This window comes from Bombyx mori, chromosome 12, assembly GCF_030269925.1.
Source record: "Bombyx mori chromosome 12, ASM3026992v2".
Taxonomy (NCBI): domain Eukaryota; kingdom Metazoa; phylum Arthropoda; class Insecta; order Lepidoptera; family Bombycidae; genus Bombyx; species Bombyx mori.
Window position 1 is genome coordinate 4,647,368 of NC_085118.1, and position 17,010 is coordinate 4,664,377.

Below are 17,010 nucleotides of genomic sequence, written 5' to 3' on the forward strand. Positions count from 1 at the left end.
CTTTATTACCATTACTACCTATGTAATTGGTCTGATCAATTCCATAAATGATATAAGTACTACTAATTATGAAACCCTTTGACCTCACTGATAATGATAAATGGATGTTTGCGTAAACATTGATTGTAAGTGTACTCCACACTTGTCCATTATCTTAAAAGTACTTTTATGAAGGTATCTGGAAGCTAATTTTTAATGTTAACATCCAAATCTTCAGTTTTTTCTTAGTTTACATGAAATTCAATAATCTGTAAAATTACTTTTTGTACTTTTATGGGGAAGCCAAATTAAAATTGGTTAGTTAACTTCTTATCACTGATAATAAGACAACGGCACTAGTTTTTTAAAAGATAAATGAAACAAGAATTTCATAAAATAACATTTTATCAGATTATAATATGTGATATGATAAACTCAATGAACAAAATGACATGAAATATTTAACCATTGAATCTTAATGTTTTAAAAACATCTACAACTCTAATACAAAAATAAAAACATTGATAAAAGCTTTAACAATAATGCTTTTTAACCTGCCATGATTAGGTTAATACCAAAAAAAAACAATATCAACAAATTGTTGTTACCAATTTACATAAGCATTGTGCCTACTTAATGTAAGTGGTATTTTATACTAATTATTATCCTTAAAGATTACTCAGTCAATCTTTGCAGACATCTAAAGCCTCCTGTTTTTCTTCAACCAACTCTTTGCCAGTAGCATCGAGCATTTGACGGGCAAAATCAGAGATAGTGAGACCCTCAACAATTTTCCACTTTCCATTGGTAACAGTAACAGGGAATGAATATACAACATCACGCGGAGTACCATAAGATCCATCTGAAACAACTCCCATGCTAACCCATCTGTCTTCAGTGCCAAGGAACCAATCTCTCATGTGGTCTGATGCAGCTTTAGCAGCAGAAAGAGCAGATGACATTTTCCTGGCAGCAATAACGGCAGCACCACGTTTTTGAACCGTTGTTACAAATGCGCCTTTCAAATATGCATCGTCATTGATAATTTCAGAAACAGATTTTTGAGCACCTCCAACAATAGCTACAGCATTCGAAGCATCAGGGAACTGGGTTGATGAATGGTTTCCCCAGATGATTACTCTCTTAACATCTTTAACCGGTACTCCAATTTTAGCAGCAAGTTGGGACTGAGCCCTGTTTTGATCGAGACGAGTCATGGCAGTGAAATTTTCTTTTGGAATAGATGGAGCATACTTAGAACATATTAGAGCATTTGTATTGGCTGGGTTGCCAACAACAAGGACCTTCACATCTTTACGAGCCACTTTGTCCAAAGCCTGGCCCTGCTCTTTGAAGATGCGCACATTAGCAGCAAGAAGATCCTTCCTCTCCATACCTTCCTTTCTGGGCATAGCACCAACTAGGAAAGCAGCAGCAACATCTTTGAAAGCTTCTTCAGGATTTGCTGTAGGAAGAACCCCAGCCAAAAGTGGCAGAGCACAGTCAGCCAACTCCATGACAACACCTTCAAGTACACCCATCATAGGCGCAATATCAAGAAGGTGGAGGAAGACAGGTTGCTGAGGTCCAAAAACTGCTCCAGACGCAATTTGATAAAGAAGTGAGTATGCAATTTGTCCGGCAGCACCAGTTACAACAACTCTGATAGGTTCAGCCTGAAAGAAAGCAAATTAACCTGATCAAATACATTACTAGTACTAAACTAAGTAGTACATTAGTTTATACCTCTACAAGTTATGCTATCCTCAATTATACAAAAAAAAATTTTTAGGGAACAAATGAGTAAGTGTCTCACCATGATAACCACTACCTCACTAACAACATGGGTTTCTGTAGGTGCTGAAGCAGCACAGCACCAAATAGGCATGATTACGACTAAATTAAATGTCTACAGTCATGGCAAAATCAGTGATAAGGATTATCTACCTACATAATTATTAGATTAACTATCTTTTCACTAGGTTATTGATATTTGAAGACAGCTACATTTTATTATTTACAGTGATGAATTCTTTTAAGTCATGTCATAACGCAATTCAGTGATAAAAAAACTATACCATATTTCAACTATTTTTACTACGGAAAATTATTTACGTGTACTATACGATAAATAAAGGTCGTTTCAATGTCACTGGAGCATGGACAACAAAAGTGCAATAACTTACCATTTTGATATTCCCGTATAATTATCTCGTTAAGCTAGTTTAAAAGTATTGTCAGACGTTTTGCACTCTCAGACGATGAATGAAAAAGAAGATGAAACACAAGCTTTAAAGAAGTAAAATTCTGTAGAGTTCCGGCTCTGTTTAATGCATAGATAAAACATAAATATGTAGGTATGTACCACGTATGTACCTACCTACCTACATAAATTTATGAGTTTAAAGTCAAAGTTGTCAAACTGTTGAATTATTTTAGAAAAATTACCTACTGACCATAGACTGTTTTCGTTAATTCTACTAATCGACAGGCAAAGATAATAAAGATTGTGAAGACAATATTTTTGGAACGAAAGCCAGAGGCTAGCAGACTAGCTCTTTTGTGTAAATAGCGAAATTGATTGAAATGAAAGTAGTTTTAGAATGAAACAGACTCTAACCCATGGTCTGCAAGCGAAGGACGTTGTCCTTTACAAGGTAACAAGGCACTCTACAAAACTTGCATACGTCTCGTCATGACACAAGTCCTATGCATGTATAGTGTTCGAATGCACATAAACTCTCTTTAAGTCATCCAATTTCGTTTCTGCAGCATCGAAGCCCCATGGTATGTGAGGAACGTCAATCTTCACGACGACCTAAAGAACTAAAACTAACTAAAAACTAAACTAAACTAAAATTATAAGAAATAAAAAAAAAGACCATAGAACCTGTTGGAGTTTGAATATAAATGTAATGGCAGGCAACACTTGACACTGATAACAGATTTCGAATATTAGAATTATTTTAAATGTTTAAAAAAACAGATGATTATTGTATTCTCCTAAGAAAAAGTCAGAAATTCTCATCTAGACACGGCAAGAGAAACATGTATTAGTTTTATAAAAAATATAAAGATAATAATTTTATAATGATGTAACAGTGGTCAAACTATCTCCAATATAATTATAATGAAGCAGTGTGTTTTTAAATAGCCCCTCATCAACCTACAGAACCCAATCCCCTCAAATGTAACCGTCTAACAGAACCAAGACGTAAGTATCTAAAAGAAGCGTCAGAATACTACTTTGAACGAGCTGAGCGACACCATAACCCTCTTCTCGTGGCCGCCACTAGTTACATACCTGACCCAGGGGACGAGCAACACAAAGTCAGCGTCCGATCGAACATTTCGGTTACGATGAGATCGACGAGTGAACTAACCCATAGATACAATGCAATGGAAGTTTAGCATCTGCGAAAGTGCATACTTGTGGGAAAAATAAAATCGCTGGACGTAGCTTCTTCAAGAAGTCCACTGAAAAAGTCTAAGTAAATAATTATCACTTTACTAAGACTTTATTTTATCCCATCTCGTCTAGCTTCATTCAAGTCCATTTCATTTCATTTCAATTGATTAAAATCTCAAATTAATCATCTTCATCATTAGGTAGCTCCAATCATTATATATAACAGAACATTAGAGAAAGAAAACTATTGGGCTTAAAAGTCTCGTGACCAGGCCATAAAATCATGATGAATAAAAATGAAAATCAAAGACTATGATCAAAGAGTAAAATTTAAAAAGAGATAGGACTTTTTGGCGGGAACGTGAAAAGTGAAGTTGTGTGATTTGTTTTATTTTGTCTATTTAGTGTTTCTTCAGGCTTAAATGTGTAATAAAAATGGTTTGTAAATTGTTTAATATCTGTGAAAGAGCACAAATGTGGAAAAAGGAAAAAAGCCGCTGGACGTGACTTTTTGGGACTCCAAAAAGTCCACTGAAAAAATTTCAGTAAATGACCACCATTTTACTGAGATTATATTTTATCCCATATTATCTCATTTCATCCCATATTATCATTTTTCATAAAAATAAGAATATATATATATATAAATTAAAATAAGACATGACTAAAAGGTCTTATTTACCAAGTCATAAAATCCTTAAAAAAAGACGTAGATACTTAGATAAATAACCTAAAAATATTGTCTCTTGTTCTAGCAGTTCTAGCACTGAAAGCCGTATTTATATAATAAGATAAATTTACTTGAATGTACCCAATCAAATTACAGTCATGTCGTCGTTGTTGAGATCAACGAAATTCGTTCGGTACTTTACGGGTGCTGCAAGAACACTTATTTTGAATTCTGTGAAAACTGCCGAAGCCAGTGCATTCCTCAACTCTAAAGCCTTAAGTGCTGCTAACAAGTAAGTGAAACAGTCACAAAATGTATATAAAACCCCATCTGGTTAAAATTTCTCCAGTAAATGTAAACGAGTAGTATACAATCAAATCTGAAATTCAAAATGGTAATATAAGTAAACTCAGAATGTCGTATAATTTTAGAAGGTTTTCATTCGTTATCAACAGTTTTATTCAACCAGATAAAATAACAAAGGTAGTGTTCTTTCTTTAAAGCTATTCTTGTGATATTGTGTAAATTTCACATCAATACAGTCCAGTTAAAAAGCTCCCAGAAGGAACACTGGAATAAACAATAAAATAAAAATCGAAAACAATTATTTTATGCTAATCTGAATATACTTTAAATAATTAAATATTTTGGACCTTTAGACCTCACTAGAATTCAATTTATTAGTGACTTTAAACTCAATATGCAGCAGCATTTGGTGATTTGATTGTTTATGTTGCAGTCTTGAGAGCTAATTTTTTTTTTTCCTACCTAAGCTAATGGTCTTAAGAGACCATTTCAGCGTAACCTTAACCAGAAAGTGAGCTCACTGGACCCAAACCAAACGATGTTGCTAACACTAACCCTAGCAAGAGCAATGCTTTGCAGAATCTACCTCAGGATCGGAAACGCGACTCACTGAGAAGATCCGGCGAGAAACTCAGTGGGCTGAGTTTAAATTAAATTTGTGTCATAACATTTAGCTTTTAGTAATTGAAAATTAGATCAGATTAAGATAACCCTTGTTTCAAAAACATGCATATATAATGCAAAAAATATGATAAGAGTATTCAATTTATCCAACTTAATAATTTGAAATAAATTTTAGTGTTTTTGTACGAGATTATGCAACAACAAAGAAAACAGAAAGCCTTGACCCTCTGCTTCAGAAATTAGACTCGGAAGTTAGAAGATATGGACGGATCACAAAAAGAGATATTGATGAAGTATTAGATGAAATTCAATCTAAAAATGACATTACTAGCTCACAGTCTCTTCTTGTTATAAGATGTTGTGGTAAGATATCCATCGCACAGTTATAATTATCCATTAAGACACCCTGATTGTAAGGAAACTGTTCTTCATTGCTAACTACTATATGTTACAAATAGAGCCACAACCCCATTCTTCACAGTGAACTCTGTGGTCTTGTTTTTTAGAGAACAACACATTCTTGTGCAGTCTTATGTTGTTAATAATTATTGGATTTTATAAAATGTTTGCTGAACAACTAGAGAAATGGTTTTGGGACTTTTCTTAAATTTATGAAATAAGTTTTCAAACAGTTCATAGGTCCCACCTTAAAACTAGAAGAACCCTTCTACAGGAGCTAATTATTATTATTCCATGTAATTTAGTCACCATTGGATTCATAACATTGAAAACCAATATGGGATATAAATTTTAAATTTAGATCCAATATTGGTATTTTGGTTACTTTTCTTTAATTCACTTGTAATACCAATATAATATTAAGCATAGATCCCTTTTAAGATAAGGACAATTGAAATATTTTTAGATCAGATTAAACATTTTAGAAGAATTTCCACGTCCATTATGAACTATTTTCATACACAAAAAATAATAATTTTGCTTCCCAGTGCTTCGAAAGTTATTCATGGTGTATAAAAGGTCAAATTCATTACAACCAATGCCCAAATTTCGAGATTGTTATTTTGTGTGGATAGTCTTCCATTAACATTCCATTGTAGTCGTCGTGGCCTAACGGATAAGACGTCCGATGCATTCGTGTTGAAGCGATGCCCCGGTGTTCGAATCCCGCAGGCGGGTACCAATTTTTCAAATGAAATACGTACTCAACAAATGTTCACGATTGACTTCCACAGTGAAGAAATAACATCGTGTAATAAAAATGAAACCCGCAAAATTATAATTTGCGTAATTATTGGTGGTAGGACCTCTTGTGAGTCCGCGCGGGTGGGTACCACCACCCTGTCTATTTCTGCCGTGAAGCAGTAATGCTTTTCAGTTTGAAGGGTGGGGCAGCCGTCGTAACTATACTTAAGACCTTAGAACTTGTATCTCAAGGTGGGTGGCGCATTTACGTTGTGGATGTCTGTGGGCTCCAGTAACCACTTAACACCAGGTGGGCTGTGAGCTCGTCCACCCATCTAAGCAATAAATAAAAAAATAACATCATAATTACTGGTTTTTACATTTTTCCTAATTTACTTAATCTAATTGAATCAATTGATAATCATATATAATTTAAATTTTTTAGAGCCATAAAAATCTAAATTTCACATTTAATTCCTCAATTTTAGAAAAAAAAACATTTCAGTTCCAATCACTGTTACAAAACAATGTTATTGGAAGATTATTCATCAAAACCTCAACATGCAAACAATAACAACAAGTGCAACATAATAATTAATAACTCCAAAAATAATTAAAAGGTAGACCTTAGAAAATCATTTTAGACATTCCACCATCTCATCCACTGTTGCTGTTGCTATACTGTTATGTTAAACTATTCAATGCATGAAACTCAAGATTTTCCCTTTAAAAATTCAGGTGAACTAGTCCCAGAAGAGCTACCAGAACAAAGAACCTTACTTGTACAGAAAATATGGAGTGTTTTAACAGAAAGAGGAATCGCAATGGACATCTCTCACTACAATGCATTGTTGAGAGTTTACATTGAAAACCAACATCCGTTCTCGCCTGCACAGTTCCTTACAGAACTTGAAAATAAAGGATTACAGCCAAATAGGTAAACAACATTAAGAACTATTTTTACAGTGGCCAATATTGGAATAAAAACTCAAGGACTCTGTAATTACCATAGCCTGTCATTATTGAGGCATAAAGCTTACAGTGGAGCAGTTAATTGGTATTACAATTATATCTACCATAGACTGCTTTAAGACTGCTTCCTAAAATAAATGAATTGGTGGAAAAAAAAACAGATAATTATGCTAGTTACAATACAATTTCAGTTTCAAATGACAATACATACCCCTAAAATACCAATTATAAATAATGAAATATAAAATAATAATTACATAATTTTGCACTAAACTTTTCAAATTCAGAAGTTATAAAGAAAGAATTAGTATCATTAAAAAAATTAACAAATTTTTTCGAAACTCTCAGTTATATTAACATTGTAATTCAAGGTACATAAGAAAATCGGAAAAGGTGTTATTTATCTACTTATTAGAATGTTTGACAGGTTTTGAACATTTTATGTAGCAGCAGTAATGCGTTTCGATTTAAAGGGCGGGGCAGCCGTTGTAACTATACTTGAGACCTTAGAACTTATATCTCAAGGTGAATGGCGCATTTACGTTGTAGATGTCTATGGGCTCTAGTAACCACTTAACACCAGGTGCGCTGTGAGCTAGTCCATCCATCTAAGCAATAAAAAAAAATACAATTATTCAGAGTACTTTCCCCAATATTGATAGACAACAATATAAATAACATATGTTGTTAACACAATGCTTAAGTAAGTTAAATTTACTATTTAGGGTCACCTATCAGAGACTCATGTGGCGTTATTGCCAAGAGGGAGATGTCGAGGGAGCAACCAAAGTGCTAGAAAAGATGAGGGAGCTAAGCATGCCGGTTTCTGAGCCAGTTCTGAACGCTTTAGTCATGGGTCATGCATTCCATGGTGATACTGAAGGAGCTAAGGCTGTATTAGAAACTATGGCAGGAGCTGGTTTGCAACCATCAAACCGTACTTATACTTTATTAGCGTGCGGATATGCAAAACAAGGTGATATTGGGGGTGTCGAAGGCATCCTACAATTAGCTAACGAAAAGGATGCCTACATAACTGATAAGGTATGTTTATTTCTTTTAATCAAATCAAAAAATTTCAAATCAAAAAATTTTTATTCAACATAAATGAAAGTACATACTTGTTGAACGTCAAAAGAACTACCGCCAATTCACAAGAACTAGCCTCCGTCCTGAGAAGAATTGGCAAGAAACTCAGCGGGCATGTCTTTTTTTTTTTTTTTTTAAATATTAAATTATTATTTATTTATTTTTTAATATTAGATTATTATTATTTTAAATATGAATTTTTTACAATGAGTATTATAACGTAACAATTACTACGATATTGAAATGCCCGGAGCGAGCAACTCATTCCCACTTTGTGCAATCTTCTAGATAATCATTGACTTTATAGTAAGCTTTATTGCACAGATGTTCTTTAATAGTTTTCTTAAACGTATGTATATGTATGTTCTGAACATCTTGTGGGATTTTGTTGTACAGACGCACAGACAAACACCCGAATGAGTTTCGTATCTTATGTAACCTACTCATCGGCACAACAAGCTTGTGTTTGTTCCTAGTATTTCTATTATGTATGTCCGACTTTTTAGGAAACTCCTCAATATGTTTACGAACATACATCAAATTTTCAAAAATGTACTGGGATGGCATAGTGAGAACTTTAATTTCTTTAAATTTCTCCCTCAGGGATTCCCTTGAGTGCATGTTATAAATAGCACGTATAGCTCTTTTCTGCAGAATAAATATCATTTCTACATCGGCCGCATTGCCCCATAGCAAAATGCCATAGGACATGACACTGTGGAAGTAACTAAAGTAAACTAAACGAGCCGTGTCCGCGTTTGTTAACATTCTAATTTTTTTTACTGCGTATGCTGCAGAGCTGAGCTTACTCGCCAATTTATGAATATGAGGTCCTCATTGCAGTTTAGATGTTCATATTAGACTTACTGAATTCAAAATGTGTTTCATACTTTTATTCCATTTATTTAGGATATATTAGATATAATCGAACATTTAGCCATTGGAGGACATGAAGACAAAGTAGAAAATCTATTTAAACATCTTCAGAAAAGCATAGGCTACAATCAAGATGTTTGTAACCTTATTCTGAGACTGCTTAACAAAGGACTTGATGAGACCGCAAAGAAAATATTTGCGACTATGCCCAAATCTTCGCATTTCGAAGATAACCTGTTCAAAGGGGCCTTCTTTGTGAGACATTTACTAAGATTGAACAGATCCCCAGACTCTATAATTAAAACATGCAAGGATTTAACTCATGAAGGTCTTGTACCAAATGCAATTTACATTGCAACTGAGGGAGCACTACAATCAGGAAATTGTGAACTAGCTCAGAAGCTATTTAAAGAACTGGTAAACGAAGGTAAAGAAGTTAGACAGCATTACTATTGGCCTTTACTTGTAAAGAAAGGCAAGGAAAAAGATGAAGAAGGTCTCTTGCAAATACTGCGAGACATGTCCACAAATAATATTCCAGCATCAGGAGAGACATTAAGGGATTATGTCATACCTTACTTGACCACAAAAAGTAATGCGCAAAGCGTTATCGTTAAACTTCAAATAGCGAATGTGCCAGTTATACATGCTGCACGTAATGTGATGATTCATCTTCTGGAATTGGGAAAAATAAATGAGGCATCAGAAATAGCGTTGCAATACCGTCCTCGAGGGCAGTACAATTTAGTGGGGCGGCCCTTAGTTAATGCACTCTACAAAAGTAAAGATATCAATTCCTTCATCAACATTTTACATGTTATCAGCAGCAAGCCGCCTCTTCAGTCCGAACAAGACTCAACTACTGACGAAGCTCAAAACGATAGTAAAAATGAAATACGTGATATCGGTCGCATTATCAAATCTGCAGTTAAAAGTTTACCTAAGAATGAAAGTGAAGGTATTTTAGAAGCTGCTTATGCCAAAGGGCTTAGTATTGACATTGAGACAGCTGAAGCTATACAGCAATATCTCGGTGAAAATATGACAACGAAGGTGTCGCAATTACTATCAGAACTCAGTTCGTCTCAATTAGAGCCTGTTCCAATCGAGAGTCCACGAAGGACTGAACAAGCTAATGATCGTTCAGCGCTCGAAATCGAAAGCATCATCGCTAGATTAAAGGAAAAGGGCACCAATGTGAACCGTCTTCAAAAACAACTGCTCTGTGCTTATATTAATGAAAAAAACATCGAAAAAGTCAAAAGTTATCTGAGTGAACTTAGATTGTCTAATTTCGAGTTAAACACAGCCATTTTAGCACAGTTGTTTGAATTTTTATGTGAAAATGATGAGATTGAACTTGCAAAAGAAATTAGAACAGAAATTGAATCAAAGAATGAAGATTTCATATTGAGTCGTCTCAAATTGATTCAAATGGCACAAGCATTATTCCGAACCAATAGATATGATGAAGCCATACAGTTTTTAATAGAAAACAAATTTTCTGATGCTGAAAATGTAGGATTTTTAGTTAATTCTAAATGTTGGCAAATTTTAAACAGCTTAGCTGAACAAAAGGATTGTGAAAAAGTGAGTGTGTCTTTGAATTTACTTTAAACATGAAAACTTATTTAAAAAAGTATCTGTTTTGTTAAACAGGCTGCACATAGTAACTATAATGAAGCCTTAATAATATTATTTTTTTCAAATCTATTAACACTGCAGCAGCTCTTTATTACATTAATAAGTAGATGTGACTAGACTAGGCTTACAAATACGGGAGCCGTCATAGAGTATTTGTCCAATCCTATAATAATACAAATGGGACTGGTAATTCCTAAGTTTTCCTGTTTGAGCCAGGCATAATAAATTTAAATTTTCAGGTAAAAGAAGTAACAAAAACGTTGCTCGAAAACAATTATGTCCAGGCTTCGAATGTTTTATTTGGTCCTACAATCAAAGCGTACCTTCTTAACAATGACGTACAAGGCGCTCTAGTTGAATTTGAGAAATGCTGCAAGCAATATCGTTGCACTCCTTGGAAGGGAGAATTGATGAAGGCATTAATTATGAAGGAAGATGCTAACCAATTACAGTGGCTTGCTGATTTAAGTACACAGGTGATTTTTTTCAATTTAAATTGCCCTATATTTTTTGAAAGTATATTAAAGTATGCCATATTAATTGATTTTATTACATTCATAGATACACGGTGAAGTAAACATTCTACATGATTTAGTACTTGCGTTCGTTGAGTGCGGAAGACTGAGACAGGCACGTCGTATTCTCGAAACACCAGGATTGCAGGCTCGACACAGACGCTTGGATGACGCTTGTCAGCGATACGTTGAGGTGAATCTTTTAAAAATATATAATATATAATGTTTTTTTAATAAAAAAAATCTCTACACATGTAACTATACTGAGACCTTAGAACTTATATCTCAAGGCGGGTGGCGCATTTACAATGTAAATGTCTATGGGCTCCAGTAACCACTTAACACCAGGGGGGCTATGAGCTCGTCCACCCATCTAAGCAATAAAAAAAATGTTGGTGTTACATACAGGGTGTCCCACAAAGGGTATATCAAGTCGAAAACTGTAGATAATGTTCTATTAAAATATATATTCGACGAAAAAAGTATATATTCCCAAGTAAACAAATAGTTTCGGAATAAAAAGTATAATACTTGAACATAACAAACATCATATTATTCTGCCAACTCTTGAATTATGTTTTACGTAAGGTATCGTATATGATTCATAGAGATACCAACAACGTAAATGCCTCCGTAATCCCGCAAAAAATTGATTAATGTAAAAAATATTTTAAAAAAACCCAATGACTTCGGATTGCTTTAGAAAATCAAAAACGCAGCAAACGCGATGATATGGAGATATATTTGAGTTAAAAAAAAAACTAAAAACGGTCACATGTTGTCAACTGATTGACACTTAAACACTCCACCAGCGTCGGCACATCAAACAGCTTCTTTTATATTTGCAATAAAGGTGAAATTTAGTTACATTCACCGTAATAAGTTTGTCGAAATTTATTTTGATTTTTTAAGCCTTATGGACCTAGTAATATGGTTGCATTTTTTATCGTATTCGACGAATTTGTTATTGTCTATCTCGTTCTGACACTTTTAACAAAAGAAACTGCCTAACGGTACTGTTTTTAATGCGATTTTATTAGCTTCAGAAGTATGTACATATATTTGTAACGGAATCTTTGACCATTATTTTGACCCCCTTCAAAACCTCGGATTAACTCGAAATTTGGTATACTTATTAAGGACCGATGATAATTTAATATAAAAAAAATTATGAAAAAATTGAAATTGAACTAAAAATCGAAAAATAAATAATAGTTTAAAAAAATTAACAAAATACGCTTTTATAGAAAGTATTATTTATTAATTAATAATTAATATAAATAAATATTAAAGTAAAATTTGAATTAAAATAGTGTAAAAAAAAAGATTTTATTGTAAAAAAAAGCTTAGGGTGCTTTTCAGAATATTATCAAAATAACCCTTCTACTCATATCTGTTCATAAAATATTTATAACTGCTGATATAATAGCCGGCAAACTTCTTGAGCATTTGTTGACGTAGTGGGGGTAAGTTTGCGCATGGTACACTCACGTGCAAAAACATTATTTACTCTGCGTCATAATGCAATTAAATTATTAAAATCAACATATGTATTTTTTTATATATTTATTAGAACATCAACAAAAAATGTAGGTTAATAATTGTAATAATTTAATCTTGGGGTAAAATAGATATTCCTTCTATTAAGTCAAAACTAGAGCTGTTGCCAGGTCTTGGTTCAGTTGAAGCGAAGCTGGTATTTGTATATTTTTTTTCGTTATCATAATCTTGACCATCATCATCATCACTGTTTTCATCACCCGAGTCGATATCATCGTGATTAGTCGACATAGGGCTCATCGGTGTAGTTTACAACTCGGTCGATTCGGTCTTCTTTTTTGTCTATAATTAATTATTTTTTGAAGATATTCGATTCGTAGTAATCGAATGTTACTTTTTTCAATTACCAGCTTCCGATTATTTTCTGTTCTTTTTTTCCATCTAAAGTCTAGCTCTTTCATAATACGTCGTAAGCTTCATTCCGAGCCATTAAAATTTATATCTTCTTTAAAATTTTCGAAGCCTTTCTACGGTACGGAGTTTCGCTGCTTGTTATGTAGTTATTATGATTATATCTTTTTATTACAGATTGAACGAAACTATCCATTCCGGTAACTTTCTTCTTCCCTGATCTTTTCTTACCCGGAGTCCGAAACACGGCGAGCAAGCCAGAGCCTTTAGCTTCTTTAATAATGCACCTAACAGTCCTCACTGATGGTTTTGTTACTTCCGAAGTCTGTTTTAATTTTTCCATATCATTCTTCCCCTGTTTTATAATGAAGCAATATACGTCGTACACAATTTTTCTACCCTTTCTTTTGAATACTACACCGGTTTGTCGCGGCATAGTGTATGTTTTATAAAAAATCAACAAACACACAACAAATAGCAATGGCAACAAAGTCCACAAGTAATTATAACAAATAACTTAACGATTAATAACGATAGACTTTAATAATATAATAACTTTCCACTGTACGCAAGCGTACTTTTGGGAGCAAGCGGAATGAGGGCGCGGTGCGGGACGCAAGGTTCGACTGATCTACCAATAAAGCGCTCGATACGATTTCCCCTGCCGTCGCGCCTCACCCTCACCACCAAAGTGATCTAAAATTCGGTTCTGCGCAGTCAAGGTCATTTGCTCAAGATGTTTGCCGGTTACTATACCATGCACCCCACGCTTAAATTAAAATTTATTAAAATTTATTTTCTATTTTTAGTTGGATTTTCTATAAAAGCGTATTTTGTTAGTTTTTTTAAACTACTATTTATTGTATAAATTCAGGGCTGTCGTCGAACAGTTGAAAACATGAATAAATGATTTTTTGTATGAAATTACTCATTTCGACTTCCTTTTTTTTTCATTGTTAACGTGATCTACATTGTTGATAATACAGCACGTTTCAGTTTGATATACCCCTTGTAGGACATCTTACACGAGTATAATCCGATATATACGTATATACATCAGGTTAGACTAGGTAGGTAAACAGTCATTCGTACATCTTGGCAACCATATCACTTGCTACGGTGGCGCCACCTTAATTAGTCGCTTTTCAACGGACTCTTTTTTTCATACACAAAGAGTATGATCCTTACTTCTACCCTCCATAGTTTCACATACTGCTTAACCATTACGGCGAATCTTCTAGCAGCATTCATAAAACGCTACTATTGCGGTGCTAGAGTTTTTTTTCTGCCGTGTACTTTAAATCCAGAAAATGAAAGTTATGAAATTAGTTCTTAGTAGTTGACGACGATATTCAGTGCCCCTAGAAACCATTTAAGATAAAATTGCAATGCGATATTTTTTTCGTTGGTAAAAAAGTTATCACAAAACCTAATTTTTTTAATTCAACAGGAAGGGAAATCAGAGTACTTGGAAGGATTACTTGAGGCAACGAAAGAACTTTCTCACATTGATCGCTCAAACATCTTCTACCATTTACTCGTTACATACTGTAATGCCGATGAAACCGATAAAGCCCTCGGACTATGGACACTGCTTCAAGAAGAAAGCGAAGTACCGAGTAACCAATTTCTTGTCTACCTCGGAAACCATTTGAAATCAAAGAACAGAGATGTACCGTTTATAATTCCGGAAAAAATAGAAAAAGTTCAGTCCAAAAAGGAAGACATAATCCAAAAAATTGTCACACCTAAAGTACCTCAGAAACCAACAAAGGCCGAAATCTCCACAAACATCGAGGCCCTTGTTAAAGACGGAAACTTGGCACAAGCAATGGACGTCTTGCTTAAATCGATTGAAGTAGGCACCATGCCCAAATCGAATGTTGTTAAATATTTATTGAAGAATTTGGCCGAGGAGGGAAACGTTGAAAAGATTCAGCAACTAGGAAAGAATATCAGCGAAAACACGAAACGTAAAGTTACGTACGATGATAAACTGACTTTGGCGATATTCAGAAGAGGCGCTGGTGGACAACACATTGACAACTTATTGGAATCTGTCGAAGCAGCGAATATACGCGAGGATTTGGAAATAGCTCTCAGGAAATTCCCTAGAAGTAGTGCACTAGCAAACTTGGTTAATGATACAGAGCTCGTTCAAAAATGTAAGTCATTTTTGACACTACTACCTAATTTCAACTAACATAATATGAATGTATGGATAAACACAATCAAATTACTTGATTTCGAATAATAGATCATAATTATTATTTGTTTTGTTACATCACACCGTTTGATAATTTGTAAAAATCGAAAGGCAATTAGACCACATTTAAAAAAAAATCTTTATTCGCAGCTTAGAACATTTGAAATGATATGTCGGAATGTAACTTCGATGTCGCGTCTTAAGGGCAAGAGTCAGTTGCGGTGGCTATATGCTCCGTAACTGCTTGACATCAATTCAACCACAAGATTGTCTATGTAAAAATAATTATTTTGAATCATAATTCTAAATTTATTGCTCGAATTAAGAATACATAAATACTAAAACAAGACTAATCACAATGGGTTCCTTACACAAGCATATTCATAATACCTAAGCTAAACATTAATTTCTTAGAAATTCCTCCCTAAAATGATAACCTACAATTTTCAAAAGACACGAACAGCCCGCCGATTATTTTATAAAATTGTTAGTACGTTTCGTACTTTATAAAAACAATATAATACAGACGCATGCCAAGCTTGAATTTTATCACTAGGTCAATCTTTTTTTCAGGCACCAAAATAGCGGAAATCGCAGCGTCGAAGGGTATAACCACGCCAGTTAATTTACTTTGGATGGAATTGATATTGGCAGGAAAAGACGAAGAAGCACGAGACTTATGGAACAAATGGCTTATTACGGCACCGGTCATTGTATTCAGAAGACTGCTACAAGAGAGTTTCGTTAAAAACGAACCAGAAATAATAATGAAATTAATAAACGCATTGAAAACAAATAAAACTTTACCAACCAGGTCATTAGGTAATGCGTATTCAAGATTAATGAACTATTACTTACTGAACAACAACATCGCGGCTGCTGAAGCGTTGCTGAGTGATGCTATTCAACAAGGTGTACCAAAAGAGCACATTAACAAATCAAGTTTGTTGAGATTAAAGTCAGCAATCGAAGCAACTGTAAAAGAATTTAAACAGTTCGAAATTTAGTAACGCGAACACGACTCCCATAGGTTTATAATCTTTAGTTTTATGTTGCTGGTAAATTTTCAAATTAAAAAACTAACTACCAGTATAATCTTGAGTTGAAAATGTGTCCTTGTAATATGTTAGTCAGTGATAGCTTAGTTTTCCTAATATAATTTCAAATGTTCAGATATGTAGATATTAATTTAATTCCAAAATAAAATTAAAAATATACATTGTGTTTTATTTTTAATACGCTTTTATTAGCTTCTTAATGTACGTTAGTATGTATGTAACGGAATCTTTGAACGTGATTTTGACCCCTTCAAAACATCAGATTAACTCGAAATTTGGCTTACTTATCAAGGACCGATGACAATTGAATATTTTAAACAGACCCGTCATTTTTCTTTCGGCATTCAAAACAAATTCATTTGAGCGCCTTCTTTTTTTTACTTAGCAAATTGGAAACGGTTGTGTTCGCGTGAATTTACATGAATAATAATAATTTATGATGCATAATGCTACTTAAACTAAAAAATGAATGAATAAAAAACGCTTTTATAGAAAATCCAACAAAAAAATAGAAAATAAATTTATTGTAACAAATCGTAGACTACTTTTTAAGATATTATCAAAATGATAATCCTTTTACTCATATCTGTCAATAAAATATTTATAAC

At 33.8% G+C, this 17,010-nt stretch overlaps 2 protein-coding genes across 4 annotated transcripts; one reads left to right on the forward strand and one right to left on the reverse strand.

Annotated features, from left to right (window-relative positions):
* Positions 1-366: 366 nt before the first annotated feature.
* Positions 367-2,300, reverse strand: LOC692952 (cytosolic malate dehydrogenase). 3 transcript variants are annotated; one of them, XM_012693092.4, is made up of 2 exons: positions 1,796-2,152; positions 367-1,655 (listed from the first exon to the last, which is right to left on the reverse strand). In XM_012693092.4, the coding sequence occupies exons 1-2, from the start codon at positions 1,865-1,867 to the stop codon at positions 663-665; spliced, it is 1,065 nt and encodes a 354-aa protein (XP_012548546.2). In that variant the 5' UTR covers positions 1,868-2,152; the 3' UTR covers positions 367-662.
* A 1,832-nt stretch (positions 2,301-4,132) lies between these two features.
* LOC101737451 (leucine-rich PPR motif-containing protein, mitochondrial) lies at positions 4,133-16,561 on the forward strand. The gene is made up of 9 exons (XM_004929396.4): positions 4,133-4,350; positions 5,164-5,351; positions 6,870-7,068; positions 7,829-8,147; positions 9,102-10,658; positions 10,952-11,188; positions 11,274-11,420; positions 14,589-15,303; positions 15,918-16,561. Exons 1-9 carry the CDS (start codon positions 4,217-4,219, stop codon positions 16,349-16,351), a joined length of 3,930 nt encoding a protein of 1,309 aa, XP_004929453.1. The 5' UTR covers positions 4,133-4,216; the 3' UTR covers positions 16,352-16,561.
* The last annotated feature ends 449 nt before the right edge of the window (positions 16,562-17,010 follow it).

What these genes read in the sequence shown, in the direction of transcription:
- LOC692952 (XM_012693092.4), bottom strand. Translation starts at nt 1,867, where the DNA reads ATGCCTATTTGGTGCTGTGCTGCTTCAGCACCTACAGAAACCCATGTT. An exon ending in GTGAGGTAGTGGTTATCATG is followed by an intron (nt 1,656 to 1,795) that starts GTGAGACACTTA and finishes GCTTTCTTTCAG; the next exon opens with GCTGAACCTATCAGAGTTGT.
- LOC101737451 (XM_004929396.4), top strand. Translation starts at nt 4,217, where the DNA reads ATGTCGTCGTTGTTGAGATCAACGAAATTCGTTCGGTACTTTACGGGT. An exon ending in GCCTTAAGTGCTGCTAACAA is followed by an intron (nt 4,351 to 5,163) that starts GTAAGTGAAACA and finishes AATAAATTTTAG; the next exon opens with TGTTTTTGTACGAGATTATG. An exon ending in AACAAAAGGATTGTGAAAAA is followed by an intron (nt 10,659 to 10,951) that starts GTGAGTGTGTCT and finishes TTAAATTTTCAG; the next exon opens with GTAAAAGAAGTAACAAAAAC.